Genomic DNA, 22,152 nt, shown 5'->3' on the forward strand with positions numbered 1-22,152 from the left:
GCGGGTGCGGGCAGAGGGTGCTGCCCAGAACCATCCCCTGGGCTCACTGCTGGGGCCCAGCGCGGAGGAACCTCGCGCTTCCCCTGCTGTTTGGAGCCGCCGCTTCCGGCTGCTTCTCACCCCTCCGGGCTCCGCTGCCGCCTCCTGGCCCGGCCGGCGAGCCCGGGCCTGGCCCCCGCGCACCCCGGCCCTGCACGACCCCGGGGAGCCGAGCCCCGGCACAGCCCAGCACCAGCCGGGCGATGGGTCACATCCTGCACCCAGCCCAGCCCTCCCGCCTCCGCTCCCCTGGCATAACACCCTTCCGCTGAAATCTCTGCAGCCGTTTCATTAATTCTGTTTATTTCTTTCTTTTTTTTTTTTGGTTTTTTGTGGGGTTTTCGAAGTACCGTACAAAAAAAATCCTCTTACAGTAACAAATACTGGGTTTACATTAGTAAACATCAACAGAAAGAGCATAGAGAACTACTGCTGGTAACGAACAGCTGAAGTGGCAAGTTATTTATTGCATATACCTAGGAACTAAAATCTCAGGAGCATTCACGCATGTCCACGTCCTCTCCGAGCACAAAGCCGCCGGTGACACGGGGGGTTTACACGGGGGGAGCACGGAGCATCCCGAGCTGGGACACGGAGGGACGAGAGCCGAGCTGCGCCCCGGGGAGCAGGAACGGCCACGTCGCACCCACGGGACGTGGGTTGGGGGACACGGGGGGGGGGGTCACAAGCAGCAAAGCACAGCCCAGGGCCTCGAAACGCATGGCTGCCGGGTTCATCCGGCGGCGCGAACAGCACGAGCGAAAGCATCAAAGCACAAATCACAACTAGCTTAATTCTGGGGGAAGCTGCGCTGCAGGCAGGGAGCTCAGGGCCTGGGCTTCCACCCCAGGGGGAGACGAGGGAAAAAGCTGCGTTTCAGGGAGCCAAGTCAAGCACCGTCAGGGAAAGGCAGCCCTGGGGAAGGGCATTTTCCTCCTCGTTGTACACAGGACTTGCAAGCAGAGCCCCGTCGGGGACGGGGCACGGGGACGGGCGCTGGCGGGCAGGAACGGCAGTGCTGGAGGACGCAGGGGGTGATGGTGGCCCCCCGTGCTCGTGCTGAGCTGCCCATGCTGCTGGGGAGGAAGAGGCTCTGTCTGGGCGGCAGGAAGGGACAGCGTGGGGAGAACAGCAGAAATTCAGCCGAAAGGGTAAAAATAAACGCTGTCACGAGAAGCTGGAATTTCCCTGGCCAGCAGAGCCGGGGCGAGCACCAAGCGAAGTGTCGACAAGCGATGGCTTGAAGCTGAGACTCTCCCAGACGCTCGGCAGGCCCTGGCATGAGCCAGGAGCAAACCCGCCGGCAGGACTGGCCCCGAGCTCACGTTGGTGGGGTGGCGGGGGGACGGGGCCACGGTGGGGCGAGCGGCTGGAGGACCCCATCCGCCGGCAGCCTGACCCGTGGCGCAGGGATGTGCTGGAAGCGCAGGGACGAGCACGGGACCGGGGCAGGACCAGCGTGGAGTCCCCAGGCTGAAAATGTGCCGCCACGACTGGGGCGGGAGCCTGGCAGGAAGCTTTGGGGTCTTGGCACAGCCCCCTCGGCCACGCCACGGGCCCCGGGAGGCCTCCGCAGAGAGGGCTATGAGCACCGGGCCTCCCTGCCCCATCCCCACATGCTCTCACGTCTCCGAGCCCAAACGATTCCGTTGATTATCCCCGACAGCTTTTCCCAAGTGATCTCCGACGGCAAACGCAGCCTCCCCTGCCCCGCAGCTCCCCCGACCCATCGCCTGCCCCTTCGCTGGCACTTCGGCACCCGAGCGCACACCTGAGCTGCGATGGGTCGGGGACAGCACCGCTGCCCCGCATCCTCGGAGCGCCAAACACCGACAAACCAGAACCAAAAAACACGGCCCAGGGCCCGGAGAGGGCATGCAGAGCAGGGAACAGGGTCTGTACAGTCAAGCATAGGAGAGCTGCCAAAGCAACGGGAAGGGGATGTTTGCTCCAGCAATCCCAGATCCAAAAGGATCCAGGGACCAACCCGGAGTGAGGCGAGCAGCAGAGCTGAGCCAGGGACAGCGTGGTCCCCGACGCATCGAGGACAGGACGCAGGCAGAGCACAAGCACACAGCACCCCGCGGATCCGGCGCAGCCCGAGTCGCAAACACAAAGCAGAAGCGTCAAAACCTACAGCATCCACCAGCCCGTCCTGAGGACGCGGCCTCCAGAAGGGGAAGGAGCCTCTCCAGCAAATCAAGAGGACAATTAATGCTTTCTTCAAGCCAGGCAGACAAGATAACGCAGTAAAGCAAATGCCACCACGGCCTCAACTTTTGAAGCTCTTCCAGGGCCACCTCCGTTGCCCTCGAGCCCTCTGAACTCAGCATTATCCGAAAAGACGCAAGAAGCCCTGCCCGCGCCAGCCAGCTGCGATGGGCGGCACTACAGCAACCCCCCGCTCTTTCACCCCAAGTCCCCATACAGTACTCGTGATTATAAGTGCTTTGCATACATAGTTCGACATCATGCATATACATTTCTATGTGCTAAGGCCCTTGGCCCAGCGGAGATACCGTCCTCCTGCAGCAGAGAGGTCCTTCATTTTGTGTAGGGCTCGTAGTGTGCGTCGGACTCCGGCCCCCTCCTGCTTCAGCCGGCAGGACCCGAGTCTGCAACAGCCCGGCCAGCTGCTGCCCACGCGCTTGCGTATCGTAGTGGGAGTTCAGCAAACACCAGTACTAGGTAAGCAGCCGATTACAAAAAGAACCATATTTACAGAGCTACAGTTAGCTTCGATGGGTTACGTCTGCAGAGATTCACCGAAGACAGCCAGAAACAACGAGCTGTGCATCCCACAGATTCTGCTGGGAAAAAACACGGGTACCAACACGGATTTCACAGCTTAGTTGGCACAACTAAGGCGAGAGATTCATCGCTAACCGGATCCTCCCTCCCCAGACAGCAACACTCAAGGGGTGTTTATGACACCAGGGAACAAGACGGTGAGGTGGGGCATGGCCCGGAGCAGAGGCCTCGGCCGAGCAGCCCCACGGAGGATGGGGTTTCTCCTTTCTAAACGAGTCTCTGCACGGAAGGAGCAGCACCCCTCGTACCAGACACCACCGCAGCCTGCAAGATCACCGAGGGAAGTGAGAGTGGAGGACGCCCGCGCTCAACCGCTCAGCGCAGCCTCCTCCTCTGCCTCCTCCGGCATCCGGGCAGGGAGCCCCTTGCTCAGAGCAGCGCTCGCGGCCGCTCGGCTGAGGCGGTGACCCACGTCGTAGCGCACCGAGGAATCGGGAATCTAGCTCTACAGTGATGCGTAGCGGGGCGACCTGCCAGCAAGAAGGGGATCTGACCTGCTTATCGGGGAAGGGGAGGGGGCTGTGCTCGCCCACAGCAATTCAATCACAACTGGATCCCACCTCCCAGAGGCTGGAGCCCACTGGGAGTCAACAGCCCAGCCTTTTTGTCCCATCAGCCAACATGGGTTTCAGCTACAGACCAAAAGGGACACCAGGAACGGTCACAGACATCTCGGAGGCTCTGGAGGGGCAGGAGCACAGAGACTCAACTATACAGGGTGCAAGAGTCCAGAGCCAGAAAGCAGCGCCCTGGGGAGAAGCTGAAGGCAGCTGTTGTGTTGTGCACGGGCTGCTCATCTGGCCGGCGGCTGGGAAAGGACCGGGTGAGCCAGCGTGACATTCAGGGAGTCATTGTGCTGCACCAGGGACGTGTGCTTGTAGTGCAAGACCAGGTCTTTGAGGGAGGCGTAGAGGTTGTAGGGTTCAGCGAACCCGTAGCCGGTTGCCGTTTTGTAGATCACGCAGTGCTTGGTGTCACCGTCCACCCTGCCAGGGAGACAAGGGAGCATGGGTCAGCGGCACACCGGTGTGAGGGAGCCCCGCTGGGACAGGGACAGGGACAGCAGAGCACAAGCGGGCGTCACCAAAGCAGCCCAAAGATGTATCTGGCCCTGGAGGAGGAGCCGAGGCAGACGGGAGACCTCGGGGAAGCCCAGCCTGCCAGCTGACGCCTCCGCCAGCCTCCAGCATCTGGCGAGAGAAGGGCAGAGCGATGCGGGAGCGCAGCCCGCGCCAGCTCCATCCCACCACGTCCGCCTGGGGGTACTCACACCACGGAGCAGGCGTAGCATCCCTTCTGGCTGCTCTCACGGATCAGGAAGGTGCCGTCCCGCTTGCCGCACAGCATCTCTTCTGCCTGCAAGCGGTTGATCTTCCCCACGTACCACGTCCGCTCCTCGTGGTGCGGCAGCTCCTCCTCGTCATCCATCATGGAGTACTGGCTGCAATTGAGCACAGACAGGGTCAGAGCCCCTCGGTTTGGGCACGTGGCCCCCAAATCTCCCCTCCCACTGCTAACTGCCGTCACCCTTTCTGGCAGGGAAGGCGTCCTCAGCTCCCAGGCAGGGAGATGGGACTTGCCTGTGGCTCCGGAGCAGGCAGAACCGGCTGCGCAGCCTGCGCTCCTGCAGCCCCCCACATCCCACAACGCGCAAGCGGGGACACTCACTCCTCCGTCTCGTTCTTGATGCCCAACCACTCGTTGATTTTCTTCTGCCGGGCACCCTTCTGCGTCAGCCACCTGGGGAAGGAGAGGCAGAGCTCAGCGCAGGCAGCGTGCCCGGCCTGCGGCGTCCGGACCAGACACCACTTGCGCAGCCATCACCAGAGGGCAGCAGCCGTCCCCTTTGAGGGACTGCTGTGCCCCGAGGCTGCATGCTGCAGGGCTTGCTGCATGCTGCAGGGCTCGCTCCTGCACCCAGCAGCCCGCAAGCCCGGTCCGACAAGCCCCAAAGCCCTCCAGGAGCCAGCTGCATCGCTCCCGGGCTGGGCTGGAGGGGCAGCGGGGCCCCGCTCCCAGCCCTCTGCGGGGGCAGGCACTACGTACACCAAATACTGGTCCCGCAGTTTGCGCAGCTGCATGAGGTCTGGCTTGAGGCTGTTCATGCGCTTGTCGATCTCCCGGTTCTCCGAGGCTTGTTTCTTCAGGTCCTGCTCCAGCTTCATCTTGCTGTCGTGGATCTCCGTGATGCGAGACTTGAGCTTCTCCGAATTCATGAGGATCCTGGGAGAAGGAGGGGGGTTTAGGCTGTGAGCCAGAGTGGGGGAGGCAGAGGAGGAAGCCTGCCAGCTCCAGCCCACAGCACGCTGCTGGAGAGACAAGGACTGCGCATGCCTCGGCTCTGCGCTGGGCCAGGATGATCCTTCCAGCCCGCAGAGCCCTTCCCCAGCAGTGCAGGTCACCAGCACCCCCAGTCCTCACCGTTGCACCTCCTTCTCGTTGCCCTCCCGTCGGAAGCGCTCGATGTACTCCTTGCTGCATTTCTCCTGCGTCTGACACTGCTCCTCAAAGATCTTGATTGTCTCGTTGAAGGCCTCGATTGCCGTCCTCTTCATCTGCAGCTCCTGAGGAGAAGGGAGGGGAGATCTGAGGAATGGGGAGCATTTGGGCAGGTTTCTGCCCATTCGCATCCCCTCTTACCCCCCTTCCCAAAGCAGCACTGTCCTTCCTGCAGCCAAAATACCCCCCTCTTCAAAGCCCATTCTCTGGGGCGTCCCCTCAAGTTCAGGAGCAGACAAATGGGGCAGCGGGTGCCCAATCTCTGCTCTCCTCTGTGCACAGCAGCGTGGCGGCCAGCGAGCAGGGGATGTCAGGGCAACCCCGGGGGAAGGCAGTGCCCGCATACCTGGGAAGTGCGCGTGTACTCCTCATACAGCAGGTCGTACTCCCAGCTCTTGTCCTGGTACTGCTGGTGATAGACCTTCAGCTGCTCCCCGACAGCTTCTACGCTGTCCTCTTTCACCACTTGGTCCTGCCATAAGCACAGCCTCAATCAGGACCTGCTCCTGCCCTACGACAGCCCCCTGGCAAGGCAGCCGGTCCCACACACCCTCCCCAGCCACCCATCACCCCACAAAGCAATGTCCCGCCACGGGGGAAGGGGTGAGACATTGTCATCTACCAAAGGGCCAGGGATGGACGAGCAAATGCCCCTGGTCCAGGCTGTGCTGGCCAGCCGCACCCCTCTGGCACAGGCCTCACCTGCTGGTATTTGGAGATGGGGTAGAGCAGCCTGGTGTCCAGCTTGGCGTTGTACTGGGCGAGCGACTCGTGCCGGTAATGGGTGATGAGCTCCACCACCGAGCCGAAAGTCAGAGGCTCTGAGAAGCCGTACTTCCCCTCTCGGTGAAAGATCTTGATCAGCTTGTTATTGCCTCCCTTTCTGTAGCGGGGAGGGGAGAGAGGGCACTTATCACCACCCCAGCGCCCTACACCAGCCTGACGTCTGGGTGTCCAGGCAGCCGTAATCGTGCCGACAGCTCCGCCCCAGAGCAGCGGAGGCTCTCGAGGGACCCCAGCGCCCTACCTGAGCGTGAGCGTGTATTCCCCTTGGATCTTGCTGGAGGCATCGCGCACCAAGAAGGTACCATCTGGTGTGTCCCGTAGCTTCTCGTTCACCTCCTCCCTGCAAGGAACATCATTGTCATAGCCTGTGAGGCACAACCAGAGCTCCCCTAGATAACTTGATGGGCAGGGCACTCAGGACGTGAGCTGCCAGCCACCCCCTTACCGAGAAATGTCACCCCAGTACCACTCGGCGTCCTGCAAGGGCACGCTGTTCCCGTTGGCCAAGCTGGCTGCGCTGGGCTTTGGCTTAGGCGGTTTTGGAGGCAAGGCTGTAAGAGAAGGAGGGTTGACGCAGGGTGAGCCCAAGTCCCAGCTCCCCATGGGCAATTCCTCGGAGCACCGAGTCCCCCTCCCTGCAGTGACCGTCCTGGGAAGCCCCGCTTGGCTGCCACGCTGCCCGAAGCTGCTCCAGGCACATCTACAGCAGCAGATGAGCGCCTGAAGCCAGCCTCCAGGCACAGCTGGGCTACAGAAGTGCCCTTGGCATCCCGCTCACGGGGGCAGAGACTCCACACCCACGGAGCACGGTGCCTCGGGCCCCAAGGAAGAGGCATCTCAGTACCTGGAGGCAACTGTTCCGGCTCCAACTCCTTCGTCTGCAGAAGTATCTCCAGAAACAGCACGGAGAAGTCAGGGCTCAGCTCTGGGCTGCAGGGAGAGAGGAGCCAAGATCAGCGGTTGTGGGGGAGAACCTGGCACTGCTCCCGTGCCCCCCGGGGTCGGCTGGTTCATCCCAGCGCACAGCCCAGCTGCCAGATCCCAGGCTGACACAGAAGCAAAGGCTCTGCCGTGGCTTTGAGTCCCACCTCTGTGGGCTGCCAGCAGTTCAGTCCCACACGCAGCGAGGCAGGGGCTGCGGGCAGACCTGCTGTTACTGGCTGGACTCCTCGTCCTGGCAGGCACAGCGGGTGACACTTGGTACACAGCTGGAACCCGAGAGCCGCACGTACCTGGCGCCAGGCAGCCGGAGGAGAAGGGGGCCGAAGATCTCTCCCAGGGCCCGAGGGTGGAGGCTGTTGCTCTCGGCCTGCTGCGATACCTTCCCCAGATGCCGGAGCAGGAACTGCAGGGTGAGCGTGTTCTGGAGCGGGACCGCAGGCGACTCCAGGGCCAGCAGCAGCTGCTTCCGGCAATTCTCTGGCTGGGGGATCTCTGGGGAGAGAACAAGACACGATGGAAGGGTTGGGACGGCCGGCACCACTCTCCGTGCTCCGGCTGTGTCACAGCGTGGGAGCACTGTCGGCAGCAGGGGCCATGTGCCAGCCCCCATAGGGAAAGGACTTTTAATACCCCAAACGCGTCCGTCCCGCCCAGCCACCCGTTCCCAAGCGTAGCCAGGGGAAGCCCTTACCCTGCAGGATGCGAAGGATGTCTCCGTGCACGGACACCGGCACCACGGGGGAGGGCAGGTCCTGCAGGTAGCCTCGCAGCGCCTCGCCCAGGGAGTGCACGTCGAAGGGCTCCAGGTCGCCCAGGGTCCAATCTGCCAGGGCACAGGTTTCCCATGGGTGGCGGGCACAGCACCGGGCACTCAGCTGGCAGCTCCGGTGCTGCCAACATCCATCCCAGAGACCATCGCGCACCACCTGGCCAGCTATCCTGGGACACAGCAGCCCAGCATGAGGGAGCTCAGGCAGCCCTCGGGCAGCTGAGCCCACACAACGGAGGTCGCCTGGAAGTGCCCCCTGCACCCCAGAAATAAGCTGGCTCTGGGAACCCAGGCAGGTCCTGCCTGGGAGGGGGCAGAGGTCATTTTGGATGCCCACACCCTTTGCCTGGAGCCCTGCCACAGGAATCCTGGGCACACACGACTCGTGTGACAATTTTGTTCCCTGCTGCTGGTAGAGACAAGCGCAGACTGACCAGCCACACGCTGAACCCAGCGGGGAGAAGGTCTCCCTCAAACCGTGTCATCCCACAAATGCAAGGCGCAGGCTGTCGGGACAGCACATAAAGCCTGTCCCGAAAGCAGCGCGGCCAGAGCTGACAGCACCGTGTAGCTGGGGTTTGCAAGAACGACTGCGGAAGGGGACAAGCCAGCGCGGTGCTGGATGAGGCCCAAGCCCAGCCGAGTGGGAGACAACTCTGAAGGCTCCCTGGCAGAGACATCAGCCGCCAGCACAGCGGAGCCAAGGCTCCCGCCACCAAGCTGAGCTGAAAGATCCTCCCCTGCTTATTAGTGGTGTGACAGAGCCAGAGAAGCCTCCGCCAGCCCATCAACAGAGCACCCCAAGAGCGGGGCACCCTGAAGAGACAGCAGGAGACAAGCGCAGGGGTTCACTTGTTGGCCTGCGAGTCTCCGAGCCGGTGCCACGTCCCTTTGCTCCAGCCCACGCATGGTGGCAGGAATCCCCACCTCTCCTGTCCCTTCCATGCGAGAGGGGGACAGGGACGTGTTGGGACGGGGGACGGCCCAGCCCCACAGGCAGCGTGCCGGGAGTCAGGAACTGCCGGGGACAGGCAAGCCCGGCCTGGATTGCATTACTGCTGGCGCTGTCACATCCACTAATCTCCTCCATCTGAGCCGATTCGCCTCCTCACCACGCGGAGCTGGTTCTTACCGGTTCTCAGCGCTTGCCTCAGTTCGGAGCCAGATGTCCTGTACAACATCTCGCTGTCTAACCCTGCGGAAGCGGGGACACTGCTGTTAGCTGTGAGCCGTGCAGCTCCCAACACATGCACCATTTCGGTGCCAGCCCGGCAGCCGCGCGCTGGCCGGGCTACAGCTGTGGCACGGCTAACCAGGCCTGGATGGTGGCTAAGCCAACCTCCTGCAGATGCTGCTGCAGCCCCCTTGGCCCCCAGGACACCTGGTTCAGTGGTCCTGTTTCTCCCCCACAGCACAGATCCAGTCTGGAAGAGATTCCCAAACCCCAGCACCCATCCGGGGTGCATAGGCGTCCTGCGTGCAGATCCAGCGCCCTCACCCCAGGCCTCTGCACAGGACGGCACAGCGGGGTCAAGCCCGGCTCTGGGGAACAGCAACTCAAGCCAGGGAGGAGCAGGAGGCCCCCCCTTCTGCAGGCAGCTGCCTCCTGCATGTCCCATGGGGCTCGGTCCAATGCCAACAGCTTTTAAAGACAGCTGCCTCCCTCTCTGCCCTCGCTGCGGGGTTTTGGGGGGTATCAGCCCCTTGGTGCTCAGTGTCCCCCCTTACCTTTCTTCTCAATAGCTTCCACCAGCTTCACCAGCAGCGGCGGCGCAATCTCCGGAGGGCTGAACTGCTCCTGCAAGTCTGGGAGAGGAGACCCTGGGGGAGAGGGAGGGAGAGAAGGGATCAGCCCCAGCTCGGCCCCCAGCAGACGCTCTGCGGCAGAGCTGGGCTTGGACACAACCAGTGCTGCTCCCAACGGCAGCATCCGAGAGCGAGGAAAGCCACAGCCCCTGCCACGAGGCCACAGCCCACGTGAACACCGCATGGAGGCTGTGGGGAACCTGCGAGCTGGCCCAGAAACCAGCACAGCACTTGTTGAACCCGGCCTTGCTCCGAGCCCCCAACAGGGTGTGCACAGCGGGATCCCTACCGCTCCCTGCAGAGGCTCGGAGGCAGAGCGTATCCCCCCCGGGGACCCCAGCACCCCGGGCAGGCAGCACAGGGGTTACCAGGACTCCTGGAGCTCAGGCTGGGCTCAGTCCCTGCCCAGCACAGGGGCTGTGCAGGGCTGGTGGAGGAGCACGGCCAGGGAGCTCGCTTGCGGTGGTGAGCTGTGATTAATCCAACGATTCAGACAGAACGCCATGTCAGCAAATTCCTGCCCTTGATTGCTCGTTTAACATGGAAACCAGCCCTCTGCCTCCCCCTCCCCGCAAGCCCACAGCCTCAGTGCAAGCTGTTACAGGGCGCAGACAGCCCGCGGCACAGGACCAGGGTCCCTCCTTTCCCAGGGGATCTGCGGCCCTGCATTGGGTGGCGTTTTGCTGTCACCTCCAGAAGATCTTGAGGTCCCGGCTCCGGGCACCCCACTTCCCTGTGCTGGACGGGTGATGCATGCCGGGGCAGGAGCACGCAGGCCTGGCTGAGCAGCTGCCAGCGGGAGGCTTGCCGAAGGATGAGCGGTGCCAGGCCCCGTCTCGCTTCCAACTGAGCACCAGCCGGTGCAGGAGGCTCCTCCGGGCCGGTCCGCAGCACCGGGCAGACCCCGGGGAGCCCGCGGTCGGTGAGGACACCCAACACGCTCCACTCTGGGGAGGCAGAGCCAAAAGGCTGCTCCCCATTGCGAAACACAGCTCTGTTGTCATGGATCTGACCCGAACTCGCCCGGTGTGGTCTCGCCACAAGGCGCAGCAAGCTGAAATTCTGCACCCAGCTGAGCCTCCTGCACCCACAGCCTCGCGGGGAGATGAAGCAGCTCGTGCTGGTGCTTCAACTCAGCAGCCATGGAGCAGAGGGGCAGGCACCCAGCAGTTCTGCAAGGGCCTGTGGTGCTGGGGGAGCAATTCCCCTCCAGAGAGAGCCCCTGGGCATGGGAAAGGGCTCAGCATGGCGCTGGTCGGGTTGGGGAAGCTGCAGGCAAGCTGCCAGGTTGGCAGCTCCAAGCCTGACCCTTGGGAAGGGCTGAAGGGAGAGTAAATACTGGTGCTGCCCACGTGGCCCGGCCGGGAATGTGCTGCTTCAGCAGGCAGCAGCTTGCCTTTTTTTGTCAGGCAGCCTGTGCCGGAGCCAGCAGCGGCTCCCGAGCCTGCCGGGCCTCCGGGCTGGGCTGCCGCAAACAAGGCCGCTCACAGCACGGCCGGGGCAGCTGCGGAAATATTTCCGAGCCGCATTTTCCGCTCGTGTTCTCTGCGGAAGGCAAACACCGGCAGCTCGTAAATTCACCGGCAGAAAGCGCTGGATCTCGTTGCTCTTCAGGGCCAGCCCTGCTCCCGGGCTGCGTGACAGCCGTGGCACTGGCCCCGCTCCGCGTGTGACACTGGGGGGCTAAGGGATCCCCGCCAGCCAGGGCAGGACCCGGCAACGCCGCCAGCTATGAGCTTCGTGCGGCAGCCAGGAGACATCTCTGCACGTCCCAAAGTGCAGACCACGAAGAAATAACATGGGCTTGGCTTAAATACAGTTTCTCAGTTGCAAAAATGCGCCTCCTCACCAGCATCCCAGCAGGTTGCATCTAAAATGGCCCCGGGCTTTTGTTTGCCACCCTGCAGGCCCTGCCTGTGCCCAGGCTGGAGGCTGGCTGTGAGGATGTTCCCACAGGGGACAGGGACAGGGCTGGCACCCCCCTCGCGTGCCCTGGTACCCTACCCTCACTCTCCTCCATCCCCGGGCAGGACGCAGACAGGCTGGCTTTTGGTTTCTTTCCCAACCGCATCTTTTCTGTGTGTCAGGAGCTTTGGCACGTATCTTCTTCCACAGCCCAAAGATCCCCACCCCTGCGCAGGGCAGCGGCTTTGACCACCCAGACGCACCCCCACCAAGCCCTGCTTGAGAAGAAGAGAGAGCCCACGAAGGCATAAATACAGCCCCCGAGGGAGCGCAGGGCTGGATGCAGGCAAGGCCGATGCATCCACCGCAGAGCATGCCCCAGGCTCCCAAGAGGAGCTGCTTTCTTGGAAAGGCAGGTTGCGAGTGGGATGACTCAGGTCAGCGGCTCTCGCTGCCAACCCAAACGCATGGCCCGGCTGCATTCCCACCCTGCGGAGACGTTTCCCGGGGCCGCCCCTCTGGCTCCAGGAGCAGGAGCACGGGAGGCAGCTGCGGGAAGCCACGCACCCAGCCCCACCACCCTGGTTTCTGAGACTCTTTTCCATTCCTTAAGACCTCGGAGATGTTTCACACAGCTAGAGGCATCTGATGGGATAGCCATGGCTCCCAGGCAGAGAGGGACGGGGAGGATGCAGGACTGCCAGCCGGGAGCGTGCTCTGATGCCCACCAGCTCCTGCTGCTGACCCTACTCCTCCCACGAGCACCAGCACGAGGTCTTCTGCAAGGCACAGGAAGGCAAAGCGTGGCTACAACTCCTCTTTGCTGTCTCGGAGCCCCCAGGGCCTGCTGAGCCCCTGCCACAGGGGCTTATGTGCCTGGGAGCAAGAAAAATAGGCAAAGAGAAGGCAGCTGCCACAGCTTTATGGGCAGCACTGAGGCCCGGCGGCTCTCCCAGCTCCCGGACCGGGTCCGTGCCAAGCTCAGTGCCAGCTGGGAGGCAGCCGCAGGTGCAGGGCGGCCCATGGCCTGCCCGAGGGCGGCTGCCCAGCCCCAGCGAGAGCTCTGCGATCCGCAGGGAGGGATGGGTGCCAAGCAGACAAGCAATTAGCTCCAGTTCTCGGAAGTACTCTTTTAGACCCTGACTTTTCTCCTCTTGCCCAGAGACAAGTAATTGTGTGTCTCAGCGGGGCTGAGTGGCTCTTGGCAGGGAGCAATGCCCCAGGCGCTCCAGAGGCAGGGAGGTGGCTGGGAGAGGTCAGGACTTATTCCTAAAGGGAGGGAGCGGGGCAAAACCCTCAGAGAGCAGGGAGAGGGACCAAGGACCACAGGGATCCTGGCTGGTCGTGGGCCAGAGAGGGAAAAGGATCTTGCAGAGGTAAGAGGGGGACGAGGCTCACCCCAAGAAGCTCTGCTAAGCAGATCGATAAGCTGAAGGAACAACGTGCTTTTCTCTCAGCCAGGACTCAGCGCGAGCCCACAACTCCCAGGCAACTCAACCGCACTGCTGCCCGCAGGGCAATCCAGCGCTGCAGAGCCAAGGGCTTCACCACTGTCCTGCAAAGCCACTCACACACCCTCGTCCGCTCCACGGCAGGCAGCAGGGCTTACCTTGCTCCAGAGCCTCCTGCAGCCGGCAGCCGCTGGCCCCCGGCGTCGCGGGCAGGGGTCTCTGCACTCGGGGCCGGTGCGAAGGGACAGAGATCTTCACAGGCCCCACGTACTCCACGTACGTGCCGGGAAAGTCGCCCTTCTGCTTGGTCCGCTCGTTGACGCCCAGGATCCACCCAATCTGATTGGGGGTCTGCTCATCCCCGTCTTTGAAGCCCAAGGCTTGCAGGGCCCCCTTGCTCACCACCAGGATGTCCCCAGGCAGCAGATCAATGTCCTCCTCGCGCTCCTTACGGTAGGGGTAGAGCGCGCGGTACTGGAACCCATCGGTGCTGCCCATTCTCTCGGCTGCGGGGAGACCAGCTCTGAACGGCGAGGCAGCACGTTTAGGGCGGGAGAGGAGGGATCTCAGAGGCAGCTCTCCCCCATCAGCACTCTGAACGTCTCTGTGTGAACCAGCACCCCAGGAGCCTGGTCCGGGTGCGCCGGCGCGCTTAGGTGCAGCCCCTTTTCCTTAGCTTGAAACCACGATTCAGCCAAATTATGGAGCAAAGGGAGAAGGAGACAAACATAATCCAGCACTGGTGAGTGGGCATGCAGCAAAGAAACAGGAGATCAGGGTCCGCTTCACCAAAAAAGAAGCAGGTTTCTTGGAGTCCAGGAGGCAAAAGCACAGTGCACTTCCAGCCCAGAACGGTGCGGCGTGCTGTGTCTCCCTTTCCAGTGCCTGCAAAGAGAAGAAGACTTGTCACTGCACAGCCAGGCACCCCGCACCCTGACGAGACGCCAACGTTCAAACCAGGGGTTAATCTGAGGAGCCGAGAGAGGCAGAAGTCGTTTCTCTCCTACCTACCAGCCGATGCTGAGCCCTGGGTCCAACCAGGACATGCTAATATCAGTTTACACTCCCAAAAGCAAGAGAGGAGCTGGCGGCTGCGGGCAGGAATGCCACCTCCTCTCTGCTACAGTCAGGCACCAGCTCTGCATCTTAAAGAGGTTCACTCCTGCTTCTTCAGCTTACCCTCCTCGCAGCACTTATGCAAACAAGAAGACAACAAGTGGGACAAAACAGCCTTTATGCAGGAACTTTTGCATACAGAAAAGGGTGACCCTGCAACCACCAGCTGGAGGCCCTGAATAGGAGCAAAACAAACAGATTTAACCTTTCCTTGTTAAATCGATTAAATTTTACAGTTCACCGTTACATCTCCCCATGCAGTCCCCCACAAAGTCATTTTCTGAAGGTAGCTGCCCACAAATGTAGGTTAACCAAGCTTTCAGCAAAAGGCTTTCGAGATGCTTTTGCCATTCCCACAGAGCAGCACTTCAAAGCTTTGCTCTGAGCAAAGTAAATTTTTGAACTTTCAAAAGCAGCAATAGCATCAAGTGCGGGCATGGGTTCTTTTCACAGAGATGGAGGTGAGATGAGTTAAAATAATCTTCAGAAGCCTTGAAGTCTACTTAGAGGTGCTAACTGCCTTTCAGCTATTCAGAGAGAAATTGAAGAATATGCTGCCTGCCCTGCCCAGAAATCCACCAAAAAGAACAAACCTGGGTTATAACATGTCGTTGAAGGGATGTATGAGCTGGGGCATTCCCACCAGCCGAGCACGTCCTCTTTTCCCATCCCGTCCCAGCCGCGCGGGCCAGTTTTCCACCTCCCCCAGGCAAATCTCAGCATTCCAGTTCCCGCAGCCAGGGCATGCAACCAAGGACCGGACCTACAAGGCACCGGGGCAGCCAGAAACCAGCCTTCCCAGGGACACCCTAGGCCTGCTGAAACGCTGCAGGTCCTATTAATGGCTTGAGCTGTTTTGGCCCAGAAACCACCAAAACCAGCTCAAACTCTTGAGTCTCATCTGAAAACTATTAGTGAGCAGGAAGGCGCTTCTCAGGGCTGCGGGAGCCTCTGCAGAGGGAGGCGAGGAGGCAAAGGGAGCCAGGGCACCCTTCCCAGCGGGGTCAATGCACAACCAAGCACGGCACAAAGCCAAGGCTGCTCCGACCGCTGGCTGGACTCTGCGAGAGGCACTAACGTTGGTGATCTGCAGTATTTCAAAATAACCCTTTCAGGCCAGCAACACGTTACAGTTCACATCAGCTACAAGCCCCACTTTCCTCCTGCACGTGCCACCACCCCTGCACGCTACCAGAAAGTCTGAGATCTGTGCGAGTCCCCTGTGAGCAGCCAGCTTCACCTCTCTGCAGCCAGGCTCCCCAGCCCAGCACCACGCTGCGGGCTCCTTCCCTTGACAAAGAAGAAAGGCACAAAGAGGCCGTGGCACATGAAACCTGTACAGCAGCCAGCACCCGCACTAGTTGCCTGAGCTCGGGCAAGTGTCCCAGCTGGGCTGTCTTTGCCATGAATGAGCAGGCGCTGCCCTCGGGGAGGTAGGACACTTGCAGCCAGGCTCCGGCGGGTGGGGAACAGGATTGAGCCTGATCTGGGTCACTGGAGAGCTTCTCCGGAGCTCCAGGAGCAACACCAGGCTGCAGGACTCATAGAGAGACCCTGGGGACAGGGGTGTTTGTGGGAGAAGCAGCACATCCCAGTACAGCTGCCATGCAAGCTCCCACTGTGCTGGGACAGCAGCAGCAGGGAACTCACAGCAGAGCCCGCATTTCCCCAGTCCAACCAGCCCCAGCCAGGAAAATATTACTTCATAATCCAGAATATAAAGAGAGATTTATGACCAGGCTCACTGCCTGCCCCTCGCCCCTCTGAACGCTGCCTGTCAGGGTCCGGCGGAGCCGAGTCGGCAGCGCCGGGGGCACTGTCTGACTGCCAAGGGCCGAGCGGCCGCCGTGTGCCGGGACAGGCGCCGGCAGCTCCCGCTCCTCCCGGAGACGACAGACCCCATAACGCACCCCAATGCAGCAGAGCCCAAACCCAGCGGGGTCGATGCTCCCCTGCAGGCACCTCCCCAGCTTCCACCCGCAGATCCCAGCCCCGACTCCGGGTGCCTCAGACAAGCCGGTGCAGCCGAAGAGGCTAGAAGGAGAAAACGCTCAGCCCTGGCAAACTTGTTCAGTAGCTTTTAAGAGCAGACCTGCGTGGAGGGGTGGGAAGAGAAGAGAGTCACTCCGGAGCACCGAGTTTCTCCAAAGAGCAGGTCCCGCAGCTCCTGCTCCATTGACTCCTTCCAGCCTCCTTCCCTGTGGTGGGAATGCAGAGCTCCGTGCCACTCTGCTCTGCAAGTCCCAGAGTGTCACTGGGCACACAAAAAAATACTCGGAGCCAGCCTGGTCCTGGAGCAGCCTCACCTGCCTTCCCCACGCTCAGCCTGTATGGGGGTGAGGAGCCCCCCGGGAAACCCAAATCCACATGGCTAACGCCAGCGCTGTCCTCTCCAGGGGAAACACTCGTCCTCTGTCCTGCCACGGACCCAGCGAGAAGCTTCCCAGGCTGAGCTGCGTGTGCGGGATGGCAGCCGCCACTCAGAAAAGCTCTGCACCCCACAGAGAGCAGCTGCCCGAATCGTCGTGTCTTTGGGGAGAGGGAACACGCACTTCCCAAAGCCCTGGAACAGCTCTTCGGAGGGAAGGCGAGTTGGGAAAGGCAGCGCCCCGAGCCCGGGACACGCACGAGCCTGTCGGCTGGAAGCACACCTCCGAGCCGGGGCTCTGCGTGCACAGGAGAGAGGGAGCAGCTTGCCAAAAGATTCCAGCTGGGCCCAGCTCCAGGTTTGCTCGGCTCTCGGAGAGGAACCTCGTGTGTCCGTGCTGGCGAGCACTTGCTTAGGCTGCTCTGAAAATCCCATGCATCAGACATCTAAATACCTTTGGTAAATCTATCTCAGCGCCCAGAAACAATCCCTCGATTCATTAACTGCTGTCAATACTTTCTTTGTTTAATACATCGGTTTGAAACAAAAAACACATTACAAGTCTTTTTGTGTGTGCCCAACACATAAATAAAAGCATCTTAACGTTTCAAATGTGGTTCCTGTGCTTTTTAACCCAGTTCCAAGCGCAGTTCAAAGTGCAGCTTGACTCGAAGCGAGACTGAGCGTTACTTTCCCTCCAGTGAGGCGAAAGAACGCATCAAAATATTTAAAAGAATATGCTTACAACAATCTACACGGCTCAAATCTTTCCAAGTTACATCAGATCCTTAGCGAGCAAAAAACCACCAACTCCAGTTTTGAACTGTAAAATGCTACATGTTAATGGGTTACAATCAACGAAAACAAACCTTTCCTTTAAGAAAAAGGGAAAATAGGACAATGCAACTAGGGATGGAAATAAAAATGGACACGGAACCGTCTGCCACACTGTGCCCTATCGTGACAACTGCTGCTGCATCGAGTCTCTCTGACCTATGCAGCCAGGGCAGCTCTGCTGGCCTTGCACCCTGCCAGAGCGGCAGAAGCCAGCGGTGCCAAGCACGCCGGGGGTCACACTGTGCCCACAAGCACCCAAACCACCAAGCAGCACCAGGGTGGCGAGGGCGAGAGCTTGGGAACCCCTGGTTTATCATTCGGGACAGACAGCACAGCAATCCCCTGCGCTCCCGGGCAGCTTTGCGGGCCAGCTCCATCCCTGGCCCGCCAAAGAGCCTAAATGACGACTCGCAAGGCTTGAGCCACAAGCGAGGCTGCGGCGGAGGCGGGAAGGCCACGACGAGCCATGGGGGAACGAGCAGGGCGAGCCCGCAGGGAGCCGGCGTGGGCGGGAAGCGGAGCTGGACACGTTCCATCAGCTGCCCCCAGGGAAGCGGCCAGAGGCAGGGGGAGAGCCAGAGCCGCACCGGGGGCTCACGCTCCCGGGCTGGCGACGGCCACGGCGCTGCCAAGCCAGCTGGTATTTCCCTCTGAACGGGGGAAAGCGGCAGGGGAGCCGAGTTATGCCACGAACTGTGCCCAAGCCAGGCCCGCTGTCCTGAGAGCGACCACATCGCAGCAGAGGCCATATTCACCTCTTTTCTCACCAAGAAATGCTTCTCCTGCAGCCAGCAACAGAGCCCAAGGAGGAGCAGCATCCTGCCCACGGCCACCAGCTGCCCTTTGCCAGGGATACAGAGCATTTGCTGCTCAGACTTCCATTTCATTAAATATTTTGCTTTATTCACTGAAACCCAAGGAAGTGAAGGAACATCTGAAACATTTCACCGAAAAAGTAAATGTTATAGTTAACGGGGACCTGAGGAGCCTCATAAATCCCTGCCTTGGGATGACCGATACCTACCTCATTTCTAAGAGACAACTGGGGGTCTCAGCGACCTCCTCCTCAAAGCCTGGACAATCTGAGAGCGCCTCAGGCAATCTGCAGACCTACTCCAAGACTTCTCTTACTGTCCAGAGGTTTCCCCTGACATTGGACTTTCTTGCTTCACTTGAAGCCCGTCCTGTCTCACCCACCTCAGCGACTTTCTCCTCCAAGAGCATTTTGCCTGGCCAGAGACTTTTACACACCGGCACCAAGCGGAGAAGGACCAAGCACCCTACACCAGCACCGTCCCTTTGCTCCAGGCTCCCTTTACACCAGCCCCCAAGCAGCAAGAACACTACTTCCATTTTAGGAGCATTCACAGAGCAGGGTTTAGGTTGGTTTTTTTGTTGTTTTGTTTTTTTTTTTTTTCAGAAATAAACCCAGGAGCTGTGCTTTGGCGACTTCCCTCAAAACTTACAGTTCTAAAAAACTGAGTATGTAAAAAAAAAAAATCCAACCGCTCTTGCTAACTCATCTGCTTAAAATCACATTCCCTGGGGTATTTGGAATTTATATGATGATTTATTAGCAGCTCTGCACAGCGCAGCAATCACATGAAGCAGCCTACAAGGTGAGCAGTAACCATCTTAGCAGACCAACATTATTTGGGTATTGGTTGAGAGAGGCGAGACCTTCCAACTTGAGAAATCCACTGTCCCTTCCTCTGTTTGCTTTTTATCTTCCATTACTCAGTTACTTTAGCTCCAAGCTGCGGCTCCAGATATTCCCAGAGGAATTAAAAGAGCCCTTGATATTATAAATATTCTTTTTCATTGTAAACACACGCCAGCACTCGGAGCGAAGCGCCGGCGCTCTGACATGGCTCCAAACTGGCTCCACAAACCACTCTGCTCCTTGCCGCATTCCAGCTGAGCCGTGGTTTCTCTTCCAACCCAGAGCTTTTGTCCAGCGAGACCCAACTGCGGGCAGAAAGGATTTTCCTGTGTGCTTAAAACCTTGTTCTAGCGAGTTAAAAAAACGAGGGTTTGGGGCAGCAATCACCTTTCAGAGGACCAAAGCCTCGTTGCGAACCGCACGGGCAGATCAAAGCACGATCTGCCCACGTCAGAGAAGAGAGTCACCAAAGAAACCAAACCATCGCTTGGCCTTTTCCCACATCATGGAAGAGTCGATGACTGGAGCAGAGGCCAACCCAGCCTCGGGGACACACCAGCCCTTCGCATGTCAGGGAAGGGCGGGGGAATGGCCAGGAAAGCAGTGATTTAGGCTATATTTACTCAGCTGTCTCCATTCTCTGCTCTCACAGAGAAAGTCACAGGGCCAGTTCCCCAGTGGCTCTAAGAGCTGCTCGGGAAAGAGGGAAAGAAAAGCCTCGCATTAATGGGGAGGAGAGGCGGCCATTCCTCTGCCACGCCGGGCAGGGGTGCCGACAGGCGCAATGCTGATGCCACTCCAGCTTTCTGCAGCTCTCGCAGAGCTCATTTGAGACAGGTTTTCCCCCCACCTTTTATTTCCCATTGAGCCCCAGTTTGGGAGGTACGTGACCACGGGAAGCTTCCTCTTCAAGGGGCTGAGAAACATCCCCAGCATTAGAAAAGACACAGGGCACAAACCTCACTGGAAAGAGGTGGGCTGGCCACCGTCGCAGAGCCAGGGCTTGGTGGCAACTGTGTCTAGAGCCAGCAAAGCCACAGCCACCCCAGGCCGGACCCCGGTACATCCAGAGGGACAGGCGAATCCCCAGGCCATCCAGCCCCAGCCTAGGGCCTGCTGGGGCAGAACCGCGGTGGGGCCAAGCCCTCAGCCCAGGCTGGAGCCCTGCAGCCCTGACGGGCCGCTTTCCTCCGGCTCTGCCACCCCGAGGGGGTGCCCAGGCACCCTGCCAAGGGGGGGTCCCTGCACCGGCACCACCGCAGTGGGAACGGCACGGAGGTCCCCATGCTGGCACTGCTGGGGACGGAGACGGCCTGGGGGGAGCGGGGGGCACGGCCCTTGCACAGGGAGGGGACGGGGACAGCCCCGGCACCGCGGCGGGGGACACAGGGGACCTGCCCTGGCACCTCGGGGCGGGGGCACAGGGCCAGCCCGGGGGTGGCACGGCCCGGGGGTGACGCTGCCCCGGCAGCGGGGCACCCTGCGCTGGCACCACCGGTAGGGGAACGGGGACAGCCCCGGTGCTGCCCCCGGGGAGCGGGCAGAGGCTGGGCCCGGGGAGCCCGGCGAGGCGCTCCCACCCAGGGCCCCCGGGGCGCCTCAGGCTGAGGGGCCGCGCTCACCGCGGGTCCCGGCGCCGGCCCGCTCGCCAGGCCCTGGGTCTGGTTCCGATCCCGGCCTTCCTCTCCCCCAGCCCCGGTCCCCTCGTCCCCGGCCCCGTCCCACCTCTCCGCCGGCCTCATCCACCGCCGCTCGGCTCCAGCCCGCTCCTGCCTCCCAGCCCGGCGGCAGCCTGGGAAAGGGCCCGAGCACCGCCGGAACGGCCCGAACCCGCCCCGGAAATAGCCGACAAATGCCGGAGAGGAACGAACCTCCCCGAAGCCTCGGCGGTCCCGCCCCTTCCCCCGGCCGCCGGCAGCGATCGGGGCCACGCCCCTCGCCCGAGCCGCTCCGGAAGGAGCCGAGGGGTCGCCGGCGCCAACGGCCGCTCGGCGCTGCGGGCGAGCGCGGCGGCGCCCCCTAGCGGCGGGCCGGGACTGCGGATCGGGCACCGGGCACCGGGCACCGGGCTTGGAGCAGGGCACCGGGCCTGCACCGGACACTGCACCGGGACTGCACTGGGCATGGGGCACAGCACCGGGCACCGGGCACCGGGCATGGGGCAGGGCACCGGGCCTGCACCGGACACTGCACTGCGACTGCACTGGGCATGGGGCACAGCACCGGGCACCGGGCACCGGGCACCGGGCACCGGGCACGGCACCGGGCCTGCACCGGACACTGCACCGGGACTGCACTGGGCATGGGGCACAGCACCGGGCACCGGGCATGGGGCACGGCACCGGGCCTGCACCGGACACTGCACCGGGAATGCACTGGGCATGGGGCACAGCACCGGGCACCGGGCACCGGGCATGGGGCATGGGGTACGGCACCAGGCCTGCACCGGGCACTGCACCGCGACTGCACTGGGCATGGGGCACAGTGCCGGGCACCGGGAACCGGGCATGGGGCACGGCACCGGGCCCGCAAGGGTCACTGCACCGGGACTGCACCGGGCATGGGGCATGGCACCAGGCACTGGGACTGCACTGGGCACCGGGCATGGGGTACGGCACCAGGACTGCACCGGGCACCGGGCATGGGGTACAGCACTGAGCACCGGGCATGGGGCACGGCACCAGGACTGCACCGGGCACCGGGCACTGCACTGGGCACTGCACCAGGCATGGGGCACTGCACTGGGACTGCACTGGGCACCGCACTGGGCAGGGGGCACAGCACCAGGCATGGGGAACAGCACCGGGCACCAGGACTGCGCTGGGCATGGCACAGCACCGGGACTGCACCGGGCACTGGGTGCTGTGGCCATGGGGTACTGCATTGGGCACTGGGTGCTGCACTGGGCACTGGGCACCACACCGGGCGCTGCATTGGGCCCAGCAGTGGGCATTGCACTGGGTGCTGCAGACACTGATACTGCACCGGGTACCGCCTTGGGCACCGCGCACTGCACCGGGCACCCACAACCCAGGCCCGGGAGCCAGGCTCGGTGCCGGGGTGCTGCTGGTGGGGCCGCGTTCCCCCAGCCCTCCCTCCTGCTGGGCAAGCGGAGCCCCGGGTGAGCGGGGGCAGCTCCGGCACCCACCAGCCCCCGTTT

The 22,152-nt window shown here is 61.6% G+C and overlaps 1 protein-coding gene across 1 annotated transcript; it reads right to left on the bottom strand.

Annotated features, from left to right (window-relative positions):
* Positions 1 to 383: 383 nt before the first annotated feature.
* Positions 384 to 20,816, bottom strand: PIK3R2 (phosphoinositide-3-kinase regulatory subunit 2). The gene is made up of 16 exons (XM_082331090.1): positions 20,718 to 20,816; positions 13,167 to 13,893; positions 9,575 to 9,667; positions 8,979 to 9,041; positions 7,769 to 7,900; positions 7,368 to 7,569; positions 6,980 to 7,065; positions 6,581 to 6,686; positions 6,377 to 6,475; positions 6,052 to 6,232; positions 5,696 to 5,821; positions 5,272 to 5,414; positions 4,897 to 5,073; positions 4,519 to 4,590; positions 4,121 to 4,291; positions 384 to 3,836 (listed from the first exon to the last, which is right to left on the bottom strand). Exons 2-16 carry the CDS (start codon positions 13,504 to 13,506, stop codon positions 3,644 to 3,646), a joined length of 2,184 nt encoding a protein of 727 aa, XP_082187216.1. The 5' UTR covers positions 13,507 to 13,893; positions 20,718 to 20,816; the 3' UTR covers positions 384 to 3,643.
* Positions 20,817 to 22,152: the final 1,336 nt, after the last annotated feature.

This window comes from Platalea leucorodia (genome assembly GCF_965183815.1).
Source record: "Platalea leucorodia genome assembly, chromosome: 21".
In the NCBI taxonomy this organism is placed as follows: Eukaryota; Metazoa; Chordata; class Aves; order Pelecaniformes; family Threskiornithidae; genus Platalea; species Platalea leucorodia.

Excerpts from the sequence above, each read along its gene's own strand:
- PIK3R2 (XM_082331090.1), bottom strand. The coding sequence starts at position 13,506 with ATGGGCAGCACCGATGGGTTCCAGTACCGCGCGCTCTACCCCTACCGT. Across the intron at positions 7,901-8,978 it reads GAGGCAAGCGCTGAGAACCG|ATTGGACCCTGGGCGACCTG; the intron begins GTAAGAACCAGC and ends GTGCCCTGGCAG. Across the intron at positions 4,292-4,518 it reads ATCAAGAACGAGACGGAGGA|CCAGTACTCCATGATGGATG; the intron begins GTGAGTGTCCCC and ends GCTCAATTGCAG.